This window comes from Apaloderma vittatum, unplaced genomic scaffold, assembly GCF_000703405.1.
Source record: "Apaloderma vittatum isolate BGI_N311 unplaced genomic scaffold, ASM70340v1 scaffold9372, whole genome shotgun sequence".
Taxonomy (NCBI): Eukaryota; Metazoa; Chordata; class Aves; order Trogoniformes; family Trogonidae; genus Apaloderma; species Apaloderma vittatum.
This window is the reverse complement of record NW_009704133.1, coordinates 1-23,291: the sequence shown is the minus strand read 5'-3', so window position 1 is coordinate 23,291 and position 23,291 is coordinate 1. Positions and strand designations below refer to the sequence as shown.

The window sequence follows — 23,291 nt, the reverse complement described above, 5'->3', positions numbered from 1 at the left end:
GGGTTCTCTGGGAATGACTGTTTACAAAAACGGCGAGGCTGTTACTAAAGATATTTCCAGCCACACCGAGCCCTGGAGCAAAGGCAAAGTATTGGCTAATACCTGAGAAAGCTCTGGTAAGGGTGTTTGCTGAAGGGAGAAATACAGTGAGAGGAGGAAATGGCAGACAAAAATAACCTCCGTGGTCTCAGAGCCTCCTGTGGAAACTCCCCACCTATGAATGGTATTCATGCACAAAAGCTGGTGGTCATATCCCGTGTCTGCTTAACCTTGCAGGCACTGATATCACAAGCCAGGCTTTTCTGACAAAGGTCAGAAAACACCCAGCTACTTCCTGAAACATTAATACATCAATGACAAAGTGGAAAGCAGTGACACTGCAGGAACTGGGACAGGGTACTCACATGCATGTTGCTATGTTGCTGAAGTCTACTGCTTGTTTTGGCCAAAAGTTGGGCAGGGGTATGTGCACGGCATGTGCGCATGCACGTGCAGCTGCCTTGTGGAGGCACACTGCAGCACTGACATTCAGGGAACGGGCTGAGAGCCAGCGTGAAAAGAAACAGTATCACACTAATTTTTTCTTTTTTCTTTTTTTTTTAATTAACATTTGTCAAACTTGGCGAGGAGCCCAGGCTGCAAAATTTGGACACAAAATTCAAAGCGCTCAGAAGCTGGAAATGTTCACATACAGGCTCTTCATTTATGCCTAGTCTTTTTAATAGGGTATGCAGAGATGACTTAATTACTCTTACTGTAATTTACAATTAGCAATACAGTGATTTTTTTCTATGTCGTAGTGCACAGCAGAGCTATGCTCCAAAGAAGTGGCAACATTTAATAGTAGTTGGGCATTTGTTTTCCTTTTCAAGAAGGAATTTTCCCTGAAGTTCCTCTTTCATATGGGGGAAGAGGGGAAGGTCTTTAATGCCACCAGCAAAAACGAGTGATGGTATTTTGATGAAAGGAGAGTTGTTTGTAACCATTAGCGGTTTCTCAAATTCATATGAACTTCTGGTTCACCCTCTTGCACAGCACTCACCAATATAAGTTCAAATGATTAACTTGTGTCATTATAGAAATACTTAATTCTTGGCATATGACTGAAAGCCGCTAGTAAATTCCTCCTATTTCAAGTCACTAACTTCACAGAAATCTCTCTATGTGAGAATTGGTTAAGAGGTAAGAATCCAGCCCTTACTTTGCATTTTTTAACAGCACAGCACAAAATATTCAGCAAATCATGTCGTCTGCTGACATTAGAAGAGAACGGGGATTGGAATATTAAGTATATATAAGAATAGTAAGACAGTAATGCATATAACATCACACTCAAATGTCCTACATGGCCTGTAAACAACACCTCTAACAGGGTACTGAGCACTAAGGCCACTTCCAGTTCCTAGCAGGGCACTTGCATCCTATACATGCTAGCCTAGAGATCAGACAGCACAGGAGATACGACATCGAGTGGTATTACGAGGTTCAGAGGTATTCAGAGCTGCAGAAACCCTATGACGTAATAGGTTGCTACCATTCCTTTTCCAGAGCTTTGGGGAGTACAGGCAGCAGAGTGCATGCTGGCTACTGAAGAGTCTTCCTCAGCCACTTCCAAGAGTCTAAGTTTCAGCTTTCCCTTGGGGCCACAAGTGAGACTGAACTATTGCCGTCCTCACAGCTAGCATAAACCCCATGGCTCCTCTGACCAGATTCAGAAAATGAAACTCCTTGTTTGTCCCCATGTGCTACTTCTGAATCTGTCTACAGCTAGCTTCTGTTTGGCTTCTAGATGATGTGTGATAGTGATACCGTGCCTCCATGGTGATGTATTTCAGAGGAGTGAAAATGTTGAGAGATCTTGGAAGAGGAGAGCTCTGCATGAAACTAGCTCTTTTAAAAAAGTCAAGTCTTAATGATATTCTTCAAATATTCTTCAGAAGAGAGACTGTTGTATAGCACAGCACAGATTCACGTGCAGCCTGCTAACTTAGGGACAGCTTCGTTTTGCTCGTCTTCAGTTCTGAAATGGCATTAGATAATGAGCAATGTATGAAACGATGCAAATCAAGTAGTTTAATTTTAATGTGGCTTCTGCTTCCTGCCGCAACCTAGCAGTGGAATAATACAGCTTTTTTAGAACAGCCTTACAAGGCTGCTTGTCACAGACCGCATTGCTCTTCTCATGCTTTTAAGAAAGGTGGCGTGGCCACTTGCTGCATGAGTAAGCCTGCTTTCAAAGCAGGACCAAGTGATTTTGCTGTCTAAATGGGCAAATGTCATTCTTTGCCATATGACAATTAAGGGCCACATATCACTCTTAAGACAACAAAAGAAGTGTCCTACTTAGATTGATGCAGTTTCAGACAGTGACGTGAAAAATAACGTAGGTTAATGACATATAATTAGCACAATATTTTAGAATTACTTTGCCATAAAGGGGGCTAGCTTTTCTTCTTGAGATTTTTTTTTGTACTGCATTAGAGGATTTTTTGGCCATGCTTGTCTCAACAGATTCACTTCTAAGTGAGTAAGAGGCTCGATTCACCAGGGAAAGTTCTTGATTAATTGTGTTTGTTATATTAGCATGAAGGAGGAGGGTTTTTTTGAAAGTATTTACATAAACAGCATTTATACAGCACAACATTTGCAATCCAAAAGTGTCAGTGAGCTACTTTGCAGGCAATGCAGAAGAGGATTGCTTTATCTTAAACTGAAGTAAACCCACTGTTAAAGTAAATATGCAGTAGCAACACCACCTAACAAAGGGAACATGAATAATAACTCTTCTAATTTAAGCTGAATGTGGGAGGATATAGGTAGGCAGCAAAAGAAGTTGGGAACTGATTTCCAGTGTGATTCATAGAGATTTTCAACAGTCACTTGCACAGGTAAATTATAATAGTTGGTATTTACATATAGCTTTGCCCTTATTAAAATCTGATGAGTTTAGAGCTTTTTTTTCCTTTTTTCTTGCAAATAAAATGTTGAAGTACAACAAAGTTAAGAAACAGGCTTATAGCACTGACTGTGTCAAGCGTGCTGACTTTCAGACACAAAACTGATCCACTGATTCTACAAAATACTGCTCACCTTTAAGTGAGAGAAATTAATTGTATGGTGAATGGAACTGCTTACAGAAGTTAGGGGAGGATTTTAATATCACTGGAATTGTACCAGTATCGTCTGTCGCTTATGAATAATGGCAACCAAAAGGACGTACTAGTACTTCAGTAAGGTTATTCCTTTGTTCCATGTTTCTTCATTACCGATAATGTCTAGAATCTCTACCAACCTGCACATTTTTCCAAGACAAAGGGAGCCCCCCATTGTCATTTCCAACCCCTTCCTCCTACATTTTTCTTCTCATTCCATACTACACAACTAGATTTGGCAACGTTTTTCCTTAACTGAGATGCAAAGTAGGTGTTCTGACACAAGAACAGAAAACAAGAATAATCCAAATGATGTCCACAGAGCTCTACTACATACTATAAATAAAAGCAGCAATGCCAACATAACATGAGTCTGAAACAGTGATGACACATGGAAAAAAATTAGAAAGTCAACAGTAATTTCCAAATACATTCTTTGGTCTTACATAGATTTTGTTATCACTGCTCCTGTTAAAGGCAATGTAAAAGTAAAAATAAAAATAACTACAAAAAACATTCACACAGGCCTATCTAGAGGATCATTCCAAATAAACAACAAACACCCCCTCCTCAAAAATGGCAAGGAATAGGGTATTTATCCATTCACACATTTGTGTAGGGCTCCCCTAGGAGCACGCCAGTATTACTGAAACATTAGTTTGTTGCTTAATTTATAAACTTCAATTCAAAGCTGAAATAAATTCTGACTCAGCCGCTTAGAAAGGGTAATGCCATTTTATTGCAGTATCATCAATTAAATACTTATACTAAATGTATGTAAATGGCAATAATAGACATTTTAAGTTCATTTCATGTCCTTAGCAAACAATTTTGTTTCAGCACTGTAGAATACCAAGATTACAGGCTGTCATTATCATTCTATACTTTTGCACTACATAACATTCTCCAATGAAGTACAGATACGTTCTTTAATAAGAATTTATTAGTATATTTGGAAGGGATCTGCAGTAAATCTTAACAGTACAAAACTAAACATGGCTCCATGCTGAGTCCAAAGTGTACATGTTACTTCTTAAAAGTGCATGAAAAGAAAAAAGGAACGCCCCCCTCCCACAATGAAAACTAACAAAAAAGCAAACAGTAGAAAACTGTATTTTGGACAAACTGAGTCAGCTCCAGACAATTTTAATAGGCACCTACTGTGGCTTTTGGAATTATTGTCGCATGCATATCTCTGGTCATATCGGATTTCTCTCTCAGCTTTGACTGGAGCAGCGTGTGTTTCATTACACCAATCTGTATGTCCATCTGAATGGTTTCTTGCTTCAGTTTCGTTAAGGCCTGCTTAATCTTCACTAGAGGAGCTGTTAAAAAATAAAAAAAGAAAAAGATAAGCAGTGCAACTCTGTGTCAGCTACTTAAGACAAAAGCATTATTTTCTATAATTCACTCCTTAAAATTGAAGAGCTGAATGAACAAAAGGGTGTTCTACTCTAAAGACTTGATTGTACTGATATATCACTTTTAATATGCAAGACACTATAAAGACAGAAAGAGGCGATGACAATTTTGCTGTCTTCTTGACATCTAAGATCTGCATAAAGATGTGCATCAACATTAAGATAGGTTTGTCAATGATGTGTTTTGCTCAGCTGAAAGCATCATCCCGATACCTGATGCGGTGTTTGCTAGAGAACAGAAAATACTTTCAGCAGGGTATCATCTTACCTGTGAAAAGCTATTAAAATGTTTTATGCCCCACACTTTGGTTCTAATCCCTTATTTCCCACTAATACCACTCTGCACCCTGCTGCTGCATCATATTGCTCCTTACGATTCTGGGCTCTACATTTTATCCTGACCCTTGACCATGCCATACAGAAAAGGTGTTGAGAGGTAGGCAAGTAGCTCCTTCACAGTGAAGCAAGGGTGCAGTAAAAATTACAGTCACTTGAGTAAATTAGCTGTAATGGATACACTTCATTACGGACAGAGCTTGCATATTTAACCCCACTGTAATGTGCATCAATTTATTTTTGCATTCATACTCCTTATACATTTGCAACATAATACATTTATCAGGAAAAATCTCAAACACCAAATTCCGAGTCTGAAACAAACCGATTCAAATAGGTATGTAATTTTAAATATTAGAAAAGCCCAAATACCAAAAGATCAAAATGAATTTTCACACTGACTTCTGCCAGCGTAAGTGAGGGAATCTAATAGCTATTGTCAGTACCTGTTTCAGAGTAAAAGGACTTGAACCTGTAACATACAAATTTCTTCCACTGAGTCAGTAACTATTCAAGCAGAAGTAAAAACCCATTTTTTTTTTTTTTTAGATTTTTACAAATAATTTAATGAAGGAAGAAATCCTGGAATGCCTGCCTTCTGTGGACTTACACAATATTTTCAAAAAGGTTTAGACTAGTGATTTTCTTGGGCACCTTATAAAATTTTAATACTGATAGACTAGTCACTCATTCTGGCCTTATTTTTCTTTAATAAAGGACAAATTGTGTACCTAGTGCTGAAAAAAAGTGTTTGGTTTGAGACAAAACCATACTTACCTCCATCAGTCATACTGCTTCCTTTCTCTTCTGTTTCTTGCTTTACTCTCTCTAATACTTCTGTAATCTTAATATAGATATTGCTTAATTAGATCAGATGAATGTCAAGTTAAAAAAAGAAAACAAATTAATTCTCTGCCAAATAACTCCCTTAGTTAACAAAAAAGAATTAATCTGTCTTAGTCATTGCATGTGGAGGAACAATTTCTTTCAAACATGAAGAAAAATAATTTAACAAATTAATGTAAAAATTACAGCAAAAAGAGCAATAAGTGGCTAAACCTGCGCATCCCAATAAAACAACAGTGTAAGCGTTGCAGTACGATGCTAAAGGGAAGACAGGGATCAATGTCCTCGCAGACCAAGACTCTCTAAATAGCCATGCCACTTGCCCTTCTGGAAGTGTCAGGACTTGAGCCGGTGATGGTGGAAACCTGAAGAAACAGGACTGCAGCAAATGATGGTGCAGCAGCCAAGCCTGCTGGCGCTCACACAGGTACATCAAGTGCGCGCATGAAGAATGCAAGTGCATTTCAGCACTGGCTATTTATCGACCAGTTTGCCTTTGCAGACAACGAAGACAAAGCAAATCTACAATTCAGTGGTTTTGTCTGTAATATAAAGCCAGCACTTCATTAAGGCTTCAAGAAGCCTCTTCGATAGCAAAACAGAAACATCACTGCTTTGTTAATGCGCACCTGCAGCGGTACTGGTATCGCCAAGTGGGCTGAGATTTGACAGCACACCTGAGAGCGGGTCAGTGTCCGGTTTATCTCAAGATGGGCACCACTGCACCTACAGAGTTTGAAGGCTGCCAGCCAGTAACATATTCATCACTACTAACCAGCCAATCATTTCCAACACCCAAACGCTCTATAAATCTGAAGACATCACGAAGTACTCTCTTCTTTAAACTCATTTCCTTGAGAGTGAAATATAAAGAAGCTCTAATTCTGCAGAATACATATACTCGAAAATCTTCACTCGCAAACTGGACCAACTGCTGTGTTTATTACCTACTGCAGTTGTACCAGATGTACTAGTCTACTCTACTCTAGTCTACTCTACTCTAGTCTACCTCAAACGGGTTCTACAACTTCCAGCACATTCTTATGCTGTGGTCTATTTTATGTGGCCATTTCAGGCATATTATCATCTAACAGAGTGCGTTTTTTCAAACATAAATAACAGAGAGGGTTTTTCAAACACAAATAACAGAGCCATTAAAAAATATTTTCTGAATTGGACAGAGGGTTCATATATTTGGAAACACGGTAATAATTCCAAATGAAATGCCATGAAACACTCAAAATGTTGAGGCAGCTAGGAGTCTGAGGATTTTTCTTTACATTTGTCAGAGCACTGATTTAAGGAAAACAGACAAAAAAACTCCAGAAAACAAGTTTTAGGTATTAAAATAATTTGACTGGTATGGAAAAATTATCATTTAGTCAAACTGCTTTTAAATGCTTGGAAGATGAAAATTTCAAATTGTTAATTTTAACTTTAAAAAATATTAAAAATAAAATAGTTAAGCTTTTGTTTTTCCAAGGAATTTATGGACATGACCTGACTGATCCTCAACAACTCTAGACACAGGTTGTAACATACACAACATTTACCTTCTTTCACAAACTGGGTCAATTAAGAGCTGACAATAGTTTGACCAAATTCACCAGTTAAAATCATCAGCAGCCTGGGTTTAAAATTTAGGGACTGGACTAGATTGCTTCCACTAAACAAACAGGTTAAGCTTTAAGTGGAGAACAAATCAGAAAGAACTGAGTTCATAAAACCGTAGACACTAAATGCCAACTGAAAACTATTTCAAAATAAGCATAAGAGAGTATGGGAGGATGTGTTTTACCTCAGCAAACGCTCTCATCCTTTCAGTTACTCCTCCACTTCCCTCCTGGTACTTCTCCTTGGCCTGGAAAGAAACATGTTTTTTGCTGTAGTGACAAAACTGAAGAGTCGCACGCAGATAGCTTGGAGAGAAGACCAAAACTTGCTCTCACAAGTCCCAATTTCACAAAGTCCCAATGGCATTTACAGAGCTACACATAGGAGGACAGGCTTGAAACAGCCCCTGTAATGATGATCATTCAAAAAATTAAAGCAGCACTAAGAATTGCAATAGGCCTAATGCACACACACTAAGAAGTATGTTTTCTAATAATTTACATGAGGAAATAAATATTAAAGAAATTCGCCAGAATGCAGACAGAATTGGATCCTGAAACCCAGAATATTTCTTCATCAGCAGTAAATCACTATCTTGAAGTTTCTTGAAGCTTAACAGAAAGGTAAAGAGAAAGCAGAGAGGGCATATTCTGTTATTTTCATGTCGTGCCCACAAGTAGGAGGGCTAGCCAAATGGCAGCTTATACAGCCCTCCTACTAGGGGATCAAAAAGCTTCTCAAACAGTACTCTACTGGTATAGAAACTAAATGAAGAAGTAATCAGAGTGCTTTGTGCACGTTAGCATGAGCAATTAATATAAGAGATGAGTTCTGGACTGAGACTGTAGTTTTTCCACTCATCACAGATGTGTGAACCTCACAGGGATCAGAACTAGCAATTTACTAGCTGCTCAAGATTGGCAACAGATTTACATAATATTCAGGCAAACCCCATTTACTTTCCCCTGCAGAACAGTTGAATAAAAATTGCTAGTTTAGCTTAAAAACTATATAATTTGACAGCCAATCAACATTTCCCCTGCTTTGTATCCAACAGAATTCACAGATAACTCCTCCAAGTCTTCTTTGCCTTCAGCCTCACTTAATAGCAAGTTAATACTAGAGAAGGCAACAACAGAAAATCAGCGCATTACCTCACTCAGCAGGGCTTGTGCTGAACGGTACTCTTGAACCAAGTGCTCCAACTGGTTGTTAATGTACTTTTCCCTGCTATTGATCTTCTCCAACGTTCTGCCAATTTCATTATGGAGTTTGTCAAGGTAACCCTAGAAAAGCATATTCTGTGGGTTGACAGACTACAGATAGTAGGTAAAGAGTATTAAAATACTGCTGTGATTAAGAAAGGATATGGAAGCCTACGAGAGAGAGAAAAATAGTACAAAGATGCTGTCTTTGGCCAACAAAAAAATATTCCTAATGTGTTCTGGTTTGCCCACCTCTGAAACATATACTTCAAGTCTTATTGCTTCCACACTCTCCCCATCTCAATCAATTACAAATGTCAATGTCAGTCCTCGAACGACAGTACTTAACTGAATCTTGCTTTTTTAATCAGCATTTATTTCCAGATTGTAATATGATATTATTCTACTTTGCTCTCTGTAGTCAGGATGTACTTATGGTAATGCATATGTTAATGACCCTAATATCCCTGTTAATCCTCACATATACAACTCTTTCCCATAAGATATTTTGCCAGCACCACTGTCCCTTATGATCATTGCCATATATTTCCCTTTTTAGTTTTACAGCATTAGCACAAATAAAACAAAGAAAAAAGAAATCAATTTAGAGGAAATAAAAACGATGACAGGTAGTGAAATATTATACACATACAAGACGTACCCTAGTTTCTTTCAAAGAAGATTCAATTCCATCCTTATGCTGATGCATTTGATCTACATGAATCCTCCAATCCTAAAACAGACATCACAAAGTAAAACACAGGTTAAGTACAACTTTTGTTTTCCTCTGGTTAGTAAACAAAGCTCGTATGCAAGGCAAGGTCAGTTCTCTTTTATATTATTAGCTTGTATGATACTGCCATGTTCACATTCAGAGGCATTTGCTTAATGTGACACAATTTAAAAATCTCCTACATGTTACATGTGAAACTCATCCATAAATAAACACTGACATCCTCACTGATACCATGGTATCAGTGCTTTTTATTCTGTTAGATCTTCAGAGACCTATTTCTGCTAGAAACCTCTGGATACAAACACTGAAACTGATTGTAGCTGTACTAGCTCAGCTTACTCTCAGACAAAATGAATGCTTCAAATGCCCAATACCTACCAGTTCCAGACTATCTGCCCTTTCTACCTCAACCCAACCTACTATCAGTAAAAGAATGGAAAGAAACTGAAAAGGCAAAAATAGCTGAACTTGTCTTTGACGGTGAGACAAAATTAGAAGGGAGAAAATTATTTTCAGTTTCTAGGTCATAGGAAACATACAGGGACTCAAGGATGGGGTATGAGAAAAGGTGCTTTTCTGCAAAGGCATCTTATACTTACAAATCAATTCCAGTTCCCGAGCTTTATTACAGTTTTCCTTATCAATGCAATCTTTTTACATTTCCCAGACCCAAAGCACAGCTGCAGACAGACTGGGAGTTCGAAATAAAGGAGAGTAGCAGAACTGCAGAATTACTGCTACTTCACTATTGCATTTCTGAACGTGCTAAAAAATAGTTTGAAGACTTTTAAGCTTTTAGCACTGTACTGGTTTAGGTGTTTAAAAAAAGCCAATAAATCTTTACCACTTGAACTCAAACCTTAGGAGACCTTCTTGCAAAATAGACACTGTAAGAATACGTGGAAGGTGACAGTGTTTGCTTCAGTAAGATTATCAGATCAAGGACCCTGTCAAAAAGGATGCTGAGCAAAACATGGGAAGGTACAAACCTGACTGACAAGCAGTAACGGAGGCAAAAAGACACAAACCCGACCAACTACACTAATGAATAAGGGCATGTGGAGTGTGAGAGTGTTTGTATCAGCACAATTACCCAATCGAGGACCTTGTCCAAATAGGATGCTAAGGGAAAGGGGCAGGGAAAAACAAAAGACAAAGAGTTTTGGGCCTCTCACAACAAAGACGACATTGCTGTGGGGTACCTAGCAGATACTCACTACAAGAAAAACACTGAGGTGCTGGTGTGTGTCCAAAGAAGGGCAACAAAGCTGGTGAAAGGTCTAGAGCACAAGTCTCATGAGGAGCGGCTGAGGGAACTGGGGTTCCTCAGCCTGGAGAACAGGAGGCTGCAGGAAGACTTTATTACTCTCTACAACTACCTGAAAGGAGGTTGTAGCAAGGTGGGGATCAGTCTCTTCTCCCAAGTAACAAATGATAAGACAAGAGGAAATGGCCTCAAGTTGCACCAAGGGAGGTTAAGACTGGATATTAGGAAAAATTTCATCATCAAAAGAGTTGTCAAGCGTTGGAACAGGCTGCCCAGGGAAGTGGTGGAGTCACCATCCCTGGAGGTATTTAAAAGACACGTAGATATGGTGCTCAGGGACATGGTTTAGTGTTGGACCTCGTATCCCTAAGGTTCATGGTTGGCCTCAACAATCTTCAAGGTCTTTTCCAACCTAAACTATTCTATGATTCTATGACAAGAAACAAAGCTCATCAGTCACACTAGCTAGTGGGCTATCAAGAAAGCACAAGCATTGCTTCAAAGGTGAACCTGGCCCTTGCAACTGACAAACATGCAAACCTGGGGGCTCTGGATATTTGGCACGAGGGCTGGTGCAACTCTGCAAATGGATCAAACATGCAGAAGGGGAACATACAAAGTGGTGAACAGAGAGAGGTATAAGAGGTGCTGTTCATGTGTAAACTCTTGTCAGTCAGTCCACTTGCCTGACTGAGCCCTGTGCCTGATCACTGCAGTCTGCCCTACCTTCTTATTAAATTTTCTTTTGATTACATTTCTGTGAAATCTCATGCTCTATCCCATGTGTTTATAAGTGCTGTAAGGACTAAGCTGCTGGTGAGAGTGGGCCAGCAACTGGAATCAGACCAGGCCTGCAGGTGTCCCAGGCCTGTAGTGTCTGCAGTTAGAGAGTGTGGGGGTCTTGGTGCCAGCCACAGGAGCAGGTGAGAGTCTCAACCACCAAGGTAGGACTGGCACGGATCCCAAAATCCAGCTACTGGGGAGAACTGGTGTGAGTAAAGCAAGTGAGGGGCTCAATGCCAGCAGCTGGAGAGGGACTGTGGGTCACAGGCTCGTGCTGCTAGTGCCAGCTGCTGGGCTGCGGACAGACAAGTGTTTGCATCTTCCCTAAACATACGGTGCAAGTGTACAATTCAATAGCAGACTTAAAACTGGACTAGCTTCAAGTAGTAGGCCCTAAATCCAGGCCTGAGTATGAGGCCAGCATCGTTACCCAGGTGGACTCACAAACATAATAGTGCCTTTAAGGAGGGTGTATGAGTGTGTGCATCCATTTCCTGGAAAGCAAGCTAGACTAGCTGGCAAGTAGAGCAGTGAAACAGTTAAGAGGGCTCAGGGTCCAGGCAGGAGAATCAGCCAGACAGAAGGACCATGCTGATAGCTGAGGGATTCATGAATGTGCTTGTGAATCTAGAGCAAAGTACGTGTGTGCTTTCACTACTGAACTTCAATCCTAATTAGGTGAAGAGAAGGGAGGGGGCCTGACTGTCTATACTTACATTTTATAGGAGTCCTACAAGCCCTGTTGAAGACAAGGCCATGTTTACGGCAGTTCGTGTAGCTGGCCGTGTCAGGGTCCTTTGTGTGTCCGTGTGGCATATACTTAACTTTGCTACTGGTTGAGCCTCTAACAGGAAGAAGCAGCAGCTGCATCGATCATTCTAGGATGGGGACCCACTCTGGGCACACAGGGCTGGGCTGCAGCACCTGAGCAAGAGGAATTCCCAATCCCAGAGCTCCTGGAGGACAGAATCATAGAATGGAAGGGATCTTAAAGATCATCTTGCCCCAACCTCCCTGCCATGGGCAGGGACACCTCCCACTGGACCAGGCTGCCCAAAGCCCCATCCAGCCTGGCCTTGGAGACTTCCAGGGAGGGGGCTGCCACAACTGCTCTGGGCAACCTGTTCCAGTGCCTCATCACGTTTACAGCTGTTTATAATATGCTGGTACAAAACAAGTTTTGGCTAAGAACAACTGCATGCTTAAACATGTGCCATCCTTCGATCACAGCCAGTTCCACTGGTTTGAAGCAAGGCTATCCCCCTGCACAGGACATGCACATGACTGCTACCAAAGGAGTGCTGCTTCTGTCTTCCTAGTCCAGAAGAGCACAGCTGAGCATCTCCAACAGCTGTTCAGGCCATGAGGTTCACCCACTGTCTACAATTGTACTGCTGCCCACTATTCTCTTCCAGAACGAAACTAAAGTTAGTAGGGAAAAATCTGCTTATGCTGGAGTTTAAATTTGCAGCAGACTCAAGATCTTTGTTGGTCTGGTGAAAAGTCTTCATGATTTGCCAAACTTTGCAGTTTAAGTTAACAACAAACACCCTCCTCCAGCTATGCCCAGGACTTTACAACTTCCAGTTTCTAATGCTCCTAATGTTTCTAAATTGATTAAACCATTAATCCTTTGCTGGTACTACGTGTACATGCACATCTTAGGAAACAGAATATGATGGTTTTCTTGTAGAATGAAAAAATGCCAAACTGTTCTCTCCAGCTATTTCTGAAAGCATAAAAGCACAGAAGCTAGAAAAAGGACAGTCCTCTTTTCATGTTAATTTTGGCATTTTCCTTAAAGCCAAAAGATGCTGAATTAAGCTGGAAGCTAGTAAACCTCAGTTCCTACAGTGGCTCTAATTTTTTTCATAAATATGTTTAAGTTTTAATTTCTTATTGCAGGAATCAAGCTTCATGTTCTCTATAACAGACAGGCTTACTGATAACAGAAAGGTGGCTTAACCCAGACGATTCGTTACGCAGAAGAACACAGTCTAGTCTAAGACAGGCAAGCAATTAGGCAGAGAGTTGTAAGCTCAGCTTATTTTTGGCAAGGTGATTACTGGTTGTTGAAATCAGTAGCACTGCTGCAGATTACTCCAATACTCCAACTAGATGCGTCACTACAAATGAGCAATTTCAATACTGCACTGTCTGCAATACAAGCTTCTAGAAAGAATGCTTATGGCAATGCCAGGGATAGATCTTAGGTTTGGACTTGCTAAAGAAAGCTGCTCATTTTAGATTCCTTGAAACACATTATGGAAATACACATTTCTAAGAAATTATGAATTTCATCTTCAGGTAGTTATCTGAATAGGTAAGTAAAACCAGTCAAAAAAGTACTCACTTCTTTTTGCTAAACATAAGGAGAGCACATGATGACTAGGTCAGAGGTACAGCCCTACTCTTTGTTGTGTAAAATTCAGCAAGATAAATTCTGTACAATTATCCTTTCACGTGGTTGACAAATGGAATAGTTTAAAGAAGTTTATTATCTCTCTTCCAGGAAGATGTTTTAATAGCTGCTAAACTGAGGGTATAATTTTTCGGAAGTGTGAATACATTTTTATATTTATAAATTCACGATTTATAAAGCTTCCGCTGAATAAATATTAGAAATAACGTACCCTGCAAGTAGCAGGAAAAATATTCTTATATAATATTAGGGGAAAAAAACCCTATCAGAAAGTATTCCTTCTAGGGTCAGAGTAACTGACAAAGTTTCAGACAAAACAGCAGTGGAGTGCTGCTTGGCATGACAAAAGGAAAAAAAATTGTAAATGGAAATTAAATGACACTGACTGAAATCACACTTTAATCATCATTTATACACAGGCAAATCCATTCTTGCATACCTTATTGTCTGTCCTCACTGTAACTTTCAGCTGCGGAAGTACACGCTCCACTTCCAGATTCCACTCTGCTGTATCTGTTGTGGACTGTAGAATCTCTTCTTGCTTTGCACTGTCATTCATGTCCTGTGTAAAAACCAAAAAGTTAATATACATAACATCATCATTACGCACAGTGAGAATTGTTAGAAACCATGTTACAACAGCTTACAGTGCTCACATTCATTAGAATATTTATATCCAGAGTGATCTAGACTACAGATGTAATAGATGTAATTAGAAATGAAGTTATATTTTCTCATCATATTTAAAATTGAAAATAAATATATATAATAAGAAATTATAATACATTCCAGAAGTAGTGTGCATGTGTGTGTACGTGATTAAAATATATCCAAGAAACTAATACCATGTTTCTCCAAAAGCCTCTGCAAAAATTTCTTGCAAATGTTTCCAGCAACCTTGCAAGGATACCAGTTTAGAAACTGGCTGAGCGTTTTTCTTTTAAAATAAGCCAATGCACCTGAGTTGGAATGTTGCTTCAAGTTTAGACTACACATCGATTATCAGACTTAATCCAACAGAAATAAATTGCGGTTACAGGTATAAAAAACTCTCAAGAGTGGACTGATGGGTAACAACTTACCGATCTGTATGTTTGTGCCTTTAGAACATTCAGGTCAATCAAATTTTCTTCATTGTCGGACTCTTCCTCCTTAAAGAAAGTTGCAAAGTAAGACTTTAGTGGGCATTGCACAATCTTGCTCCATAATCTTATGTTGAGGAGCACAGGACAAAGAATATTAAATTCCGTATTTCTGAACAAAACAAAACACAGAAAGTTTGAAATAATGGACCCTGTATTTCCTTAAAAACTTACGAGGAGATGTAACATTCTGGAAAAGTTAAAAGATGAAAGCTACCACACATTTCCCTCAGGGTGTCACAGTACTTAGAAACTAAACCAACCAACTCAAAAGCTACGCCATCTCACAACAAATGTGCCATTATCAGCAGTTTTATGGTAACGGTAATGTCTTATGTTTTTCCTAAAGCTTTGGGTTAAGAATAAAACCACATCAAAATCCAAACCATAACCAGACCTGAATATCGTTTTCAAGATGTTGTCTGCACTTCATAGAGTTGCAGAATGATGCCACATTTGAAGTGTGCAGAAAGACACAATTGAAATTGAAGCAATTGATTTGTTTTCTTGCCTGTGACACTATATGCTGAGCTGACAGTTTTATAGAATTCTCTATTATAGTCTCAAAATTGCATTCCTCAGTGACCATGATCAGCTCGAAGCCCATCAGCGCATAAGCCAAAGACGTTATTTCTGTATGTTACCCTCCATTTATCTACACTGAATTTCACCTGTCATTTTATCACCTAAACACTTCACCTGTACACATCTCATCCTGTAGCTCTCCTGTTAGCTGTCTTTCCCACCCAAGTCAAATTTCATCATTCACCTCCTTTCTAGACAAATCATGAAAGCTGCAATAACCCAGGTCTTAGCATGGAATCTTTCTAGACTCATCTAGTGAAAACCTGGGAGCTTATTCCTCTACCTTACCTAATTTTTAACTAACAAGGAAGGACCAGTTTATTTTCTTCTGGCATGTTTGGCCCCTACTCCCCTGAATACTTGCAACACATTACTGGTGACTAGATGGGGACTATCTTTGCTAAATGGACACTATATATTTATGCAGCACTTAGAAGAACATATTACAACACTACCACAACAACAAGACTAGTAGTTATCAGAACTGAGAAATCAAACTCTGCAATTTTCCTTGCACACCCAGCCTTGTGGGCTCCTCTTGACTACCTAACGTGAGCTACCCAATTCACCAAGATTTACAGAGCTAGGCTTGTCTCTGGCATCAATTTTATTTTGAAGAATGAAAACCAGAAGAACAATCAATCAACCTCATCATTAGCATTTAACTACCGGAAATACCGGTAAATTCAATTACGGATACAGCTAATAGATGCAGGACATATCGATATATTGGCAGCAACAATGGACTGGGGAAAAAAGAAATACATTCGCATATAATTAATCCCTGTGGAACCATCAGGGGCTCAAAAAAGTGATTATACACTTGGTACAAACCTAGCTCAACAACACACAAACTCAGCAGAGCTAACAGAACACGTTAGTTGTGAAAATCATGGCCTATGACACTGAGAGCAAATCCAGAGGATCTTCGAGGGTTTTCAACTGTGCTTTAGTGAATTGTTTCATCCCCACTTCCCAATTTAAACAGCTTAGACCTAAACGAGACACAGCAAAGAGCAGACAGTTGTTTTCATATTTAAAGCTTTTAGCCAACAGCTTACATTTCTGAGGCTGACCAAACACGCAATAGAGAATGTCTCCTATTCTTCTCAGAATTATTCAAGACATTTTCTGTGGAGAATTCAAAGCTGATAAAAATGCAACTAGACACCCACATTGCGGTATTTACATATTGTATGAAATTTAAGAATAAAGTTTGGAATTTTTTCTTGGCCAATAAAAATGAAAAAAATAACGCAACTTAGGAAAACTGGGAAGAGGGAGAAGAAAAGCAAACTCTCAAACTGTTACCTTCTCATGGACTCTTGTGACATATAAACTGAGACTAATATCAGAATTGTACAATAACATTACTGGCCCTCTATTTCTAACTTCTATGACCTTTCATTTTTCCCACGAAAAATGTGAACACAAAGAGGGGAAAGTTGTGGCATTTTCTATCTAGTCTTGCTGGGCCTTCAGACTCTAGAAAATTGTTTCCCCCTCAGGTGATTTGCTGACACAACAAGTGTGCATTTTTAGGTTCAGTTTTCAGTATTTTGGTTTTGATCTACATGTATTTTGCACAGAATCATCAGCTTCTGAAGGAATCAGATACAGAACTAACATCTTTTTGTAATCTTCATGTTAATTGTCTTCAACTAACCTCCCTCTGCAGAAAAATTTTGTTTAAACAAGTAGTAAAAACACTCACTTTGAGTAGACCCAGAGGCCTATGAAAATGACAATGTCTTGTGATCACATTATGCTACCAGTTTACAGTGAGATTCCAACTCCCATAAAAATAATTTTCTGAGAAACTACTTCTGTTCAACATCCATGAGGAAGTCCTAAAAGCATATTTGAACTTACAGGTGTATTTTTCATAGGCCATTTCACAGACATGAGAACTTTACTGTAATTATTACAGTTAAAAAGCTTGAATAAATGCAACAGTTGATCCTCAGACATTGCCATCTTGTTGGTAAAAGGTAATCCAAAGCACACGGAAAGACACAGACTGCAGTCAGAATGGATAACGGGATATTACCATTCCATTCATGGAATACGCAGCAATGAGCTGCCATGACCTTTGTCTACAGAAACAATTCCACAACCTTCATTTAGGTCTTTGTTGGTGATTTTAAACAAATGCACTGTTTCCAGTTGTTCCATTCCATCTTCTCTGTTCACAAATCTTTAAGCGAACAAAGTACCAAAGCTACTACCTCCTATTTGCCATGAAATCCGAGTTACAATATTGAACACTCCATTAATCAAGTGCTATGCAAATTTTTAACGAAATACTAGCCAATTCTGTAAACAGGGATTGAAGTTTCATTTAACATCAACAGCTTTTATCAGTAGAAAACAAACAATTCTGAATCTATGTAATTTTAATGTATGGTTAGATTCCAATTTACATTAACTATACATGCACATAAAAACACATGGTCTATCTCAGCGGGTTAACATCCTTACCTGAAAATAAACAAAAAATCTCTACAAAGAAGCTGACATGCAGGAATGGAGATGCAGGGAAAAAAAAGGCAATTGAACAGTTAATAGAAAAGACCGCTTAAAACAAAGCCAAACAAAATGAGCTGCGAGTAAAAATTTCCTCGTAGTGACCGATACTAATGTAATCAAAACCAGTCAGGTAAACCTACCACAACATCCTCTTGCAGTTTATTTAGTATTAATTCCGCATCATCTTCTGTTATTTCTTCTTCTTCGGGCTCTTCTGTTGGATATGCTGGCCTGAAATTAGTTCAAGGAACAGCAGAACTTTTAAACATAAAAAATTGGAAATACCTCTCTACACTGCTCCTAAGCAAACCAAACATTTCATGACAAGTATGGATGATGTGGAATATGACCAGACAGTGATTAGTGTCTCACATAATTAAATAAATAAAACTAACACTCAGCCTTAAAACTCATGATCTTGGACTGTCTTAAAAATAAGGGCCAGTTATTATGCCAAGCAGCATCGTACATTCATACTACAAAGACATCTGGGGAGTAAAATTTGGTTTCTTTGTCTTTTGATCTAATCTCTTGAAATTCAGGTACAAGTCACCACAGACTATTTTTCATCCTACAGCAGAATTTTTGTACTCAACAGAAGTAACAGTAAAATATTTCCAAGGTAGACATTACTTCTCTACATCCATTTCAAGACCCATCAGAGGGAAGGAATGAAATAAAGAATACTTTTAAAGAAATTTTCATATACTTGAAATGGTCTGTCATCTAATTCTCCCAAAAATTCCTCCTGAGTAAATACTCAAAGTTACTGTAGCCTACTTGTAACATGATCCCATCCTGTGTATACCTCCAAGTGAGGGGTTCAAGAATTTAGCTATTGATTGATAGGACCTAAAAGGCACTAAATGTTGTAACAACTGTCAGATTAACAAGCAGTTATGTGTAGGAAAATGTCCAAAAAGAAAAGGTAATCAGTAAGATCTTTATTAATTAGCTAAGTTTATCAATGGCCCAAACTCATCCTTGCTGGTAATAGACTAAAGTGTGTGAAATTACATTAGGAAATAATTTGTCCCACTTCTACAAGCATCTCATGAAATTTATATCTGATGAAAGATCAGGCAAAACATTTTTAGTCATTACTGTATTTTGTCTTTACAATTACAGCTTACACTTGTTTGCAGGAAAACAACGCATAAGGAAGGATGCTTAAAAGTGTACTATACCTTTTCCAGCTAAAGCCAGTGTATTTCAAGGCTTCTTCAGCTAAACAATCAAGAACATAGCACACTTGCTCTCCATAACCTGCCTTTAATTTTGAGGGAGGAAAATCCACAGGCCTTCCCTAAAATAAAGAGGTAAGTTGTTTACTAGTGGCTACCTATCAATCCAAGTTTCCTCTGAAGGCGGAGTTGTCTATTGTGTATGAAGATTTTACTAATGTTAACTCATATTCATCCCCTGTACACCTAGAGTCAGGCAACAGAGGGCAAACCAGAACAACCCAAGGGACAGATGCAGTGTAGAAATCTTACAGCACCTGGCAAGAGGATACTAACAGGGAGCAGAAGATTTAGAAGCCACAAGGGAGCTTGATGGTCAAGCACACAGTGACATGCTGGCAAGGTAAGAACAGCTACAGAGAAACTGAGGTACTGAGACTTAACCGCCAGCTTTTCAACATTGTCTTGTTTGTTCCAGATTTTATAAATAAAATACTTGATTTTTATTTATTACTATCCTGCAGAATAAACATTTTAGTTTGTTATGGTTTAACTCCTTTAGAGAACATCATTCACAGCTCCACCACAGTATAACCTTCCATAAGGTCAAACTTCCCCTAATATATACTCTCCTGAGCGTCAGGGTTGTTGTTTTTTAATATTCAAAAAAATCACAGTACTTCCTGGCAGTTTATGTAACCTTTTACTCCTTAATAAAAATAGAATTAATTAAAGAAAATGTGAACAAAATTCTACACCATCTCCTTCACTATGAATTATATCATTGACTTTGGCAGGAGCAGGATCACAAGCACTGTGTAGATTTTCCACAAATCTCAGTAAATTACACTACCATAAATGAGCAACATACGTAGCAGTTCAAGTAGGCCCCGTTTCATCCATTTTACAGATGTGGAACAAAACTAATTGGAATTGCATCTAATATTGTAAGACCATTTCCTTAGTGCCAAAAAATTAGCAAGTGGATACAGACCAGACAAACTTCTGGTTAACTACTTAACACAGTGCAAAGTTATAGATACGAGAAGTCTGTCCAGTTCTTGGGAACATAATCAGACAGTTATTTGTGAAGGTGACACGCGTGCCTGAAACAAACTTGAGGAAACAGCATGTTCAACACTTACAAATGATCGCAATTCTGAGAGTATATTTGATATTGTTGCATTGGGGTCATCATATTCCTGTGGCTGTTCGAAGGGACGTCCCGCTTTAGTGATCAGCCAAGCGGCCAGCGTGCAAAACATAAAGAACTGCTCACCAGGATTAGTGGGTAGGGCAAAGTAGTGCCTGTTTAAAAAGGGGAAAATAGCAGTAAATATTTTGAGCTTCTGAAGTTCTTACAGTATTATAGGGTGCCACAGGCTAGAAAGCAGTTTCTTTAACTGACTTTCTCAACGAGGAATCCATCTGACCTAAATTCAGGATGTCTAATTTCATACATAACCACAGTACATTACATGGAACTCATCTGTTTCTTGCTTTGAGTAAGCGATAGATCAATATTAGACTTCCAAGGAACGAAATGGAAACTGGGACTCCTCTCTACTGCCAGCAGGACTGTACAGCGTCAGTTAAAACACTACACAAATAACATTTTAACATAAACCAGGTTACTCCTCTTATGTACCTCAAGTCTCAAATCATGGTGAGCTCAATTATGTTCCCATTGAATTTTAGGGATGCAGAATCCATCACATCACTTCATAAAATACCACCACTGACTAATTAAGAGCCTATGCAATGGATTAATTCAAGTGTCCCCGGCACAACATAAAATACTCCAAAGTTTGACAGAATCCAAAGATCCACAATCACCAATAATTTGTAGGCCATAAATGAGCAAAGATTTTGCCAAATCTCAGCCATTTTTGACATGGCAAGTGATTTACGGTGTAAGACAAAATTTAAATTTGAAAAACATCCTCTGAATAGATCAGCAAAAGTGATTGATAACTACTATCAACATCACAAAGCAAACGGTGCACTTTAAAACCAAAATTAAAATGATCCATTGCTAAAGCTCTGTACCTTTACCCATGATGCTGGAAGCCAGAATGGATTTGTCTCATCCTTTATCTACTTTAGGACACATTGAAAAATGTTTTAGAAGTGTATATTGCTCTCCGCTAAAGGGAGTTTAGCCAAATAGCACAAAGAAAGGTGTCTGTATTTGGGTATATGATTATGCCTCTTTAAGAATAAATAAATAAATTTTGCATCAAGTGACCAGATAAAAACTTCGATGGCAGCTCCTGGAGGAGGGGAGAACAAACTTACTGAAGCCTCATTGCCTCAAGAGATGTGTTCGCTTTCTGCATACTGTCCTCATCTAGGCCATTATACCACAGTAACCTCATCTCCTGTTCCCTTCTTAATGTTCCCAAATACTCATCCCGGCAACAGCAGCACATCCAACTCTTTTTGCTTCAGTGTTCCACAACCTCTTCCTCTTCCCCTTCCCACATTCCTCAAGAGCAGCAAGAGGCTGCTGTGTATCTAAATCAGTGTGTAAGCTCAAATCACGAGCATGTTTTTGAAGCAATCTTTCCACCGCCCTCACCTACTGTGAGTCGCGTTAGAGAGCAAGGTACGCAAATCAGATCTATTTTGGATCATACATAAACTGAAAGATGTGATCCTAATGAGAATTCAGTCCATAAAATCAGACCTGAGTTAGTCCCTCCAAATATAAATCATGTGCAAGGATACTCAGAACAACACTCCAACAGACACAGCTCTTCGCTAAGGTGGCCAAAGGTTTGCTTCCTTGCTCCATATGTACTGGTGGTCAGACAGCTGGCTAAAAGCAGCTTATGGCCACTGAGCTCACATCTGAGCCTCCCTCCCAACAACAGAACCATTTGGACTGAGTCTTCCCCTTATCAAATAGAAAGCTTAACAGTGTGACATAGAATCATAGAATGTTCGGGGTTGGAAGGGACCTCTAGAGATCATCTGAGTCCAACCCCCTGCCAGAGCAGGATCCCCTAGGGCAGCCACACAGGAACGTGTGCAGATGGGTTTTGAAAGTCTCCAGAGGAGACTCCACAACCTCTCTGGGCAGCCTGTGCCAGTGCTCTGTCACCCTCAGAGTAAAGAAATTTCTCCTCATGTTCATGTGGAACTTCCTGTGTTCTAACTTAAACCCATTATTCCTTGTTCTATTGCTGGGCACCACTGAGAAGAGATTGTCCCCTTCCCCTTGACACCCACTCCTCAGATATTTGTGTACGTTAATAAGGTCTCCTCTCAGCCGTCTCCTTTCAAGGCTAAACAAGCCCCAGTTCTCTCAGTCTACCTTCACAGGAGAGATGTTCAAGTCCCTTAATCCTTCTCATAGCTCTCCGTTGGATTCTCTCCAGTAGATCCCTCTCTCTCTCTTGACTTGGGGAGCCCAAAACTGGACACATTATTCCAGGTGTGGTCTCACCAGGGCAGAGGAGAGGGAGACGAGATCCTCGCTGGCCCTGCTGGACATGCTGCTGTGGAGTCTGATCGAAACTGACGGATTAATTTTAAAGTTATTTGGTCCCGTTTCCCAAGTCTCCCACAATAATTTAAAACAAAACCATACAACTCTTTTTTTTTTTAATGTATGGAATAAATATATTTTAGACATGAAAAAACAGACTTAAAAACAACGGGTCTGACTCCCTTTAGATAAACACGCACCCCACAAACACTCACCTTAAATACAAGAAACTCATTCAGGGCAGATCCTGGCACACAAACACTCAAACTCAAGTCATCTCCTGAGGGCAGGGGAGGTCAGGTAACTATTTACCGCATCACAGAGGCTGGAACAGACCTCTGAGATCATCGAGTCCATCACCGCATCCTTCAGAGGGGCTTCTCCTCCCCAGAGCTTCCAAACTAGGCGGGAAGCTGTGAAGCCGATTAGTTTGGTTTGTTTTCTTTGTTTTTTCCCCCTTGATCCAGGCATTTTCTGACCCCTCTGCCTCTAAGCCCTCACCACAGCGCTCTCACCGCCCGCGTGGATCTTCCGACCAAGCGGCGCCACCTCCCCCTGTCCCCCGCCCGCAAACTC

General features: G+C 39.4%; 1 protein-coding gene across 1 annotated transcript; it reads right to left on the bottom strand.

The window, feature by feature from the left end:
- Positions 1-4,233: 4,233 nt before the first annotated feature.
- On the bottom strand, positions 4,234-20,571 carry IFT57 (intraflagellar transport 57; the record flags this gene model as incomplete). The annotated part of the gene is made up of 10 exons (XM_009864911.1): positions 4,234-4,477; positions 5,687-5,753; positions 7,554-7,616; positions 8,524-8,655; positions 9,236-9,307; positions 14,222-14,344; positions 14,865-14,933; positions 18,179-18,269; positions 19,226-19,344; positions 20,368-20,571. Coding segments are annotated over 10 exons (1,119 nt in total), but the record flags the coding sequence as incomplete, so codon positions are not given.
- Between the last annotated feature and the right edge of the window lie 2,720 nt (positions 20,572-23,291).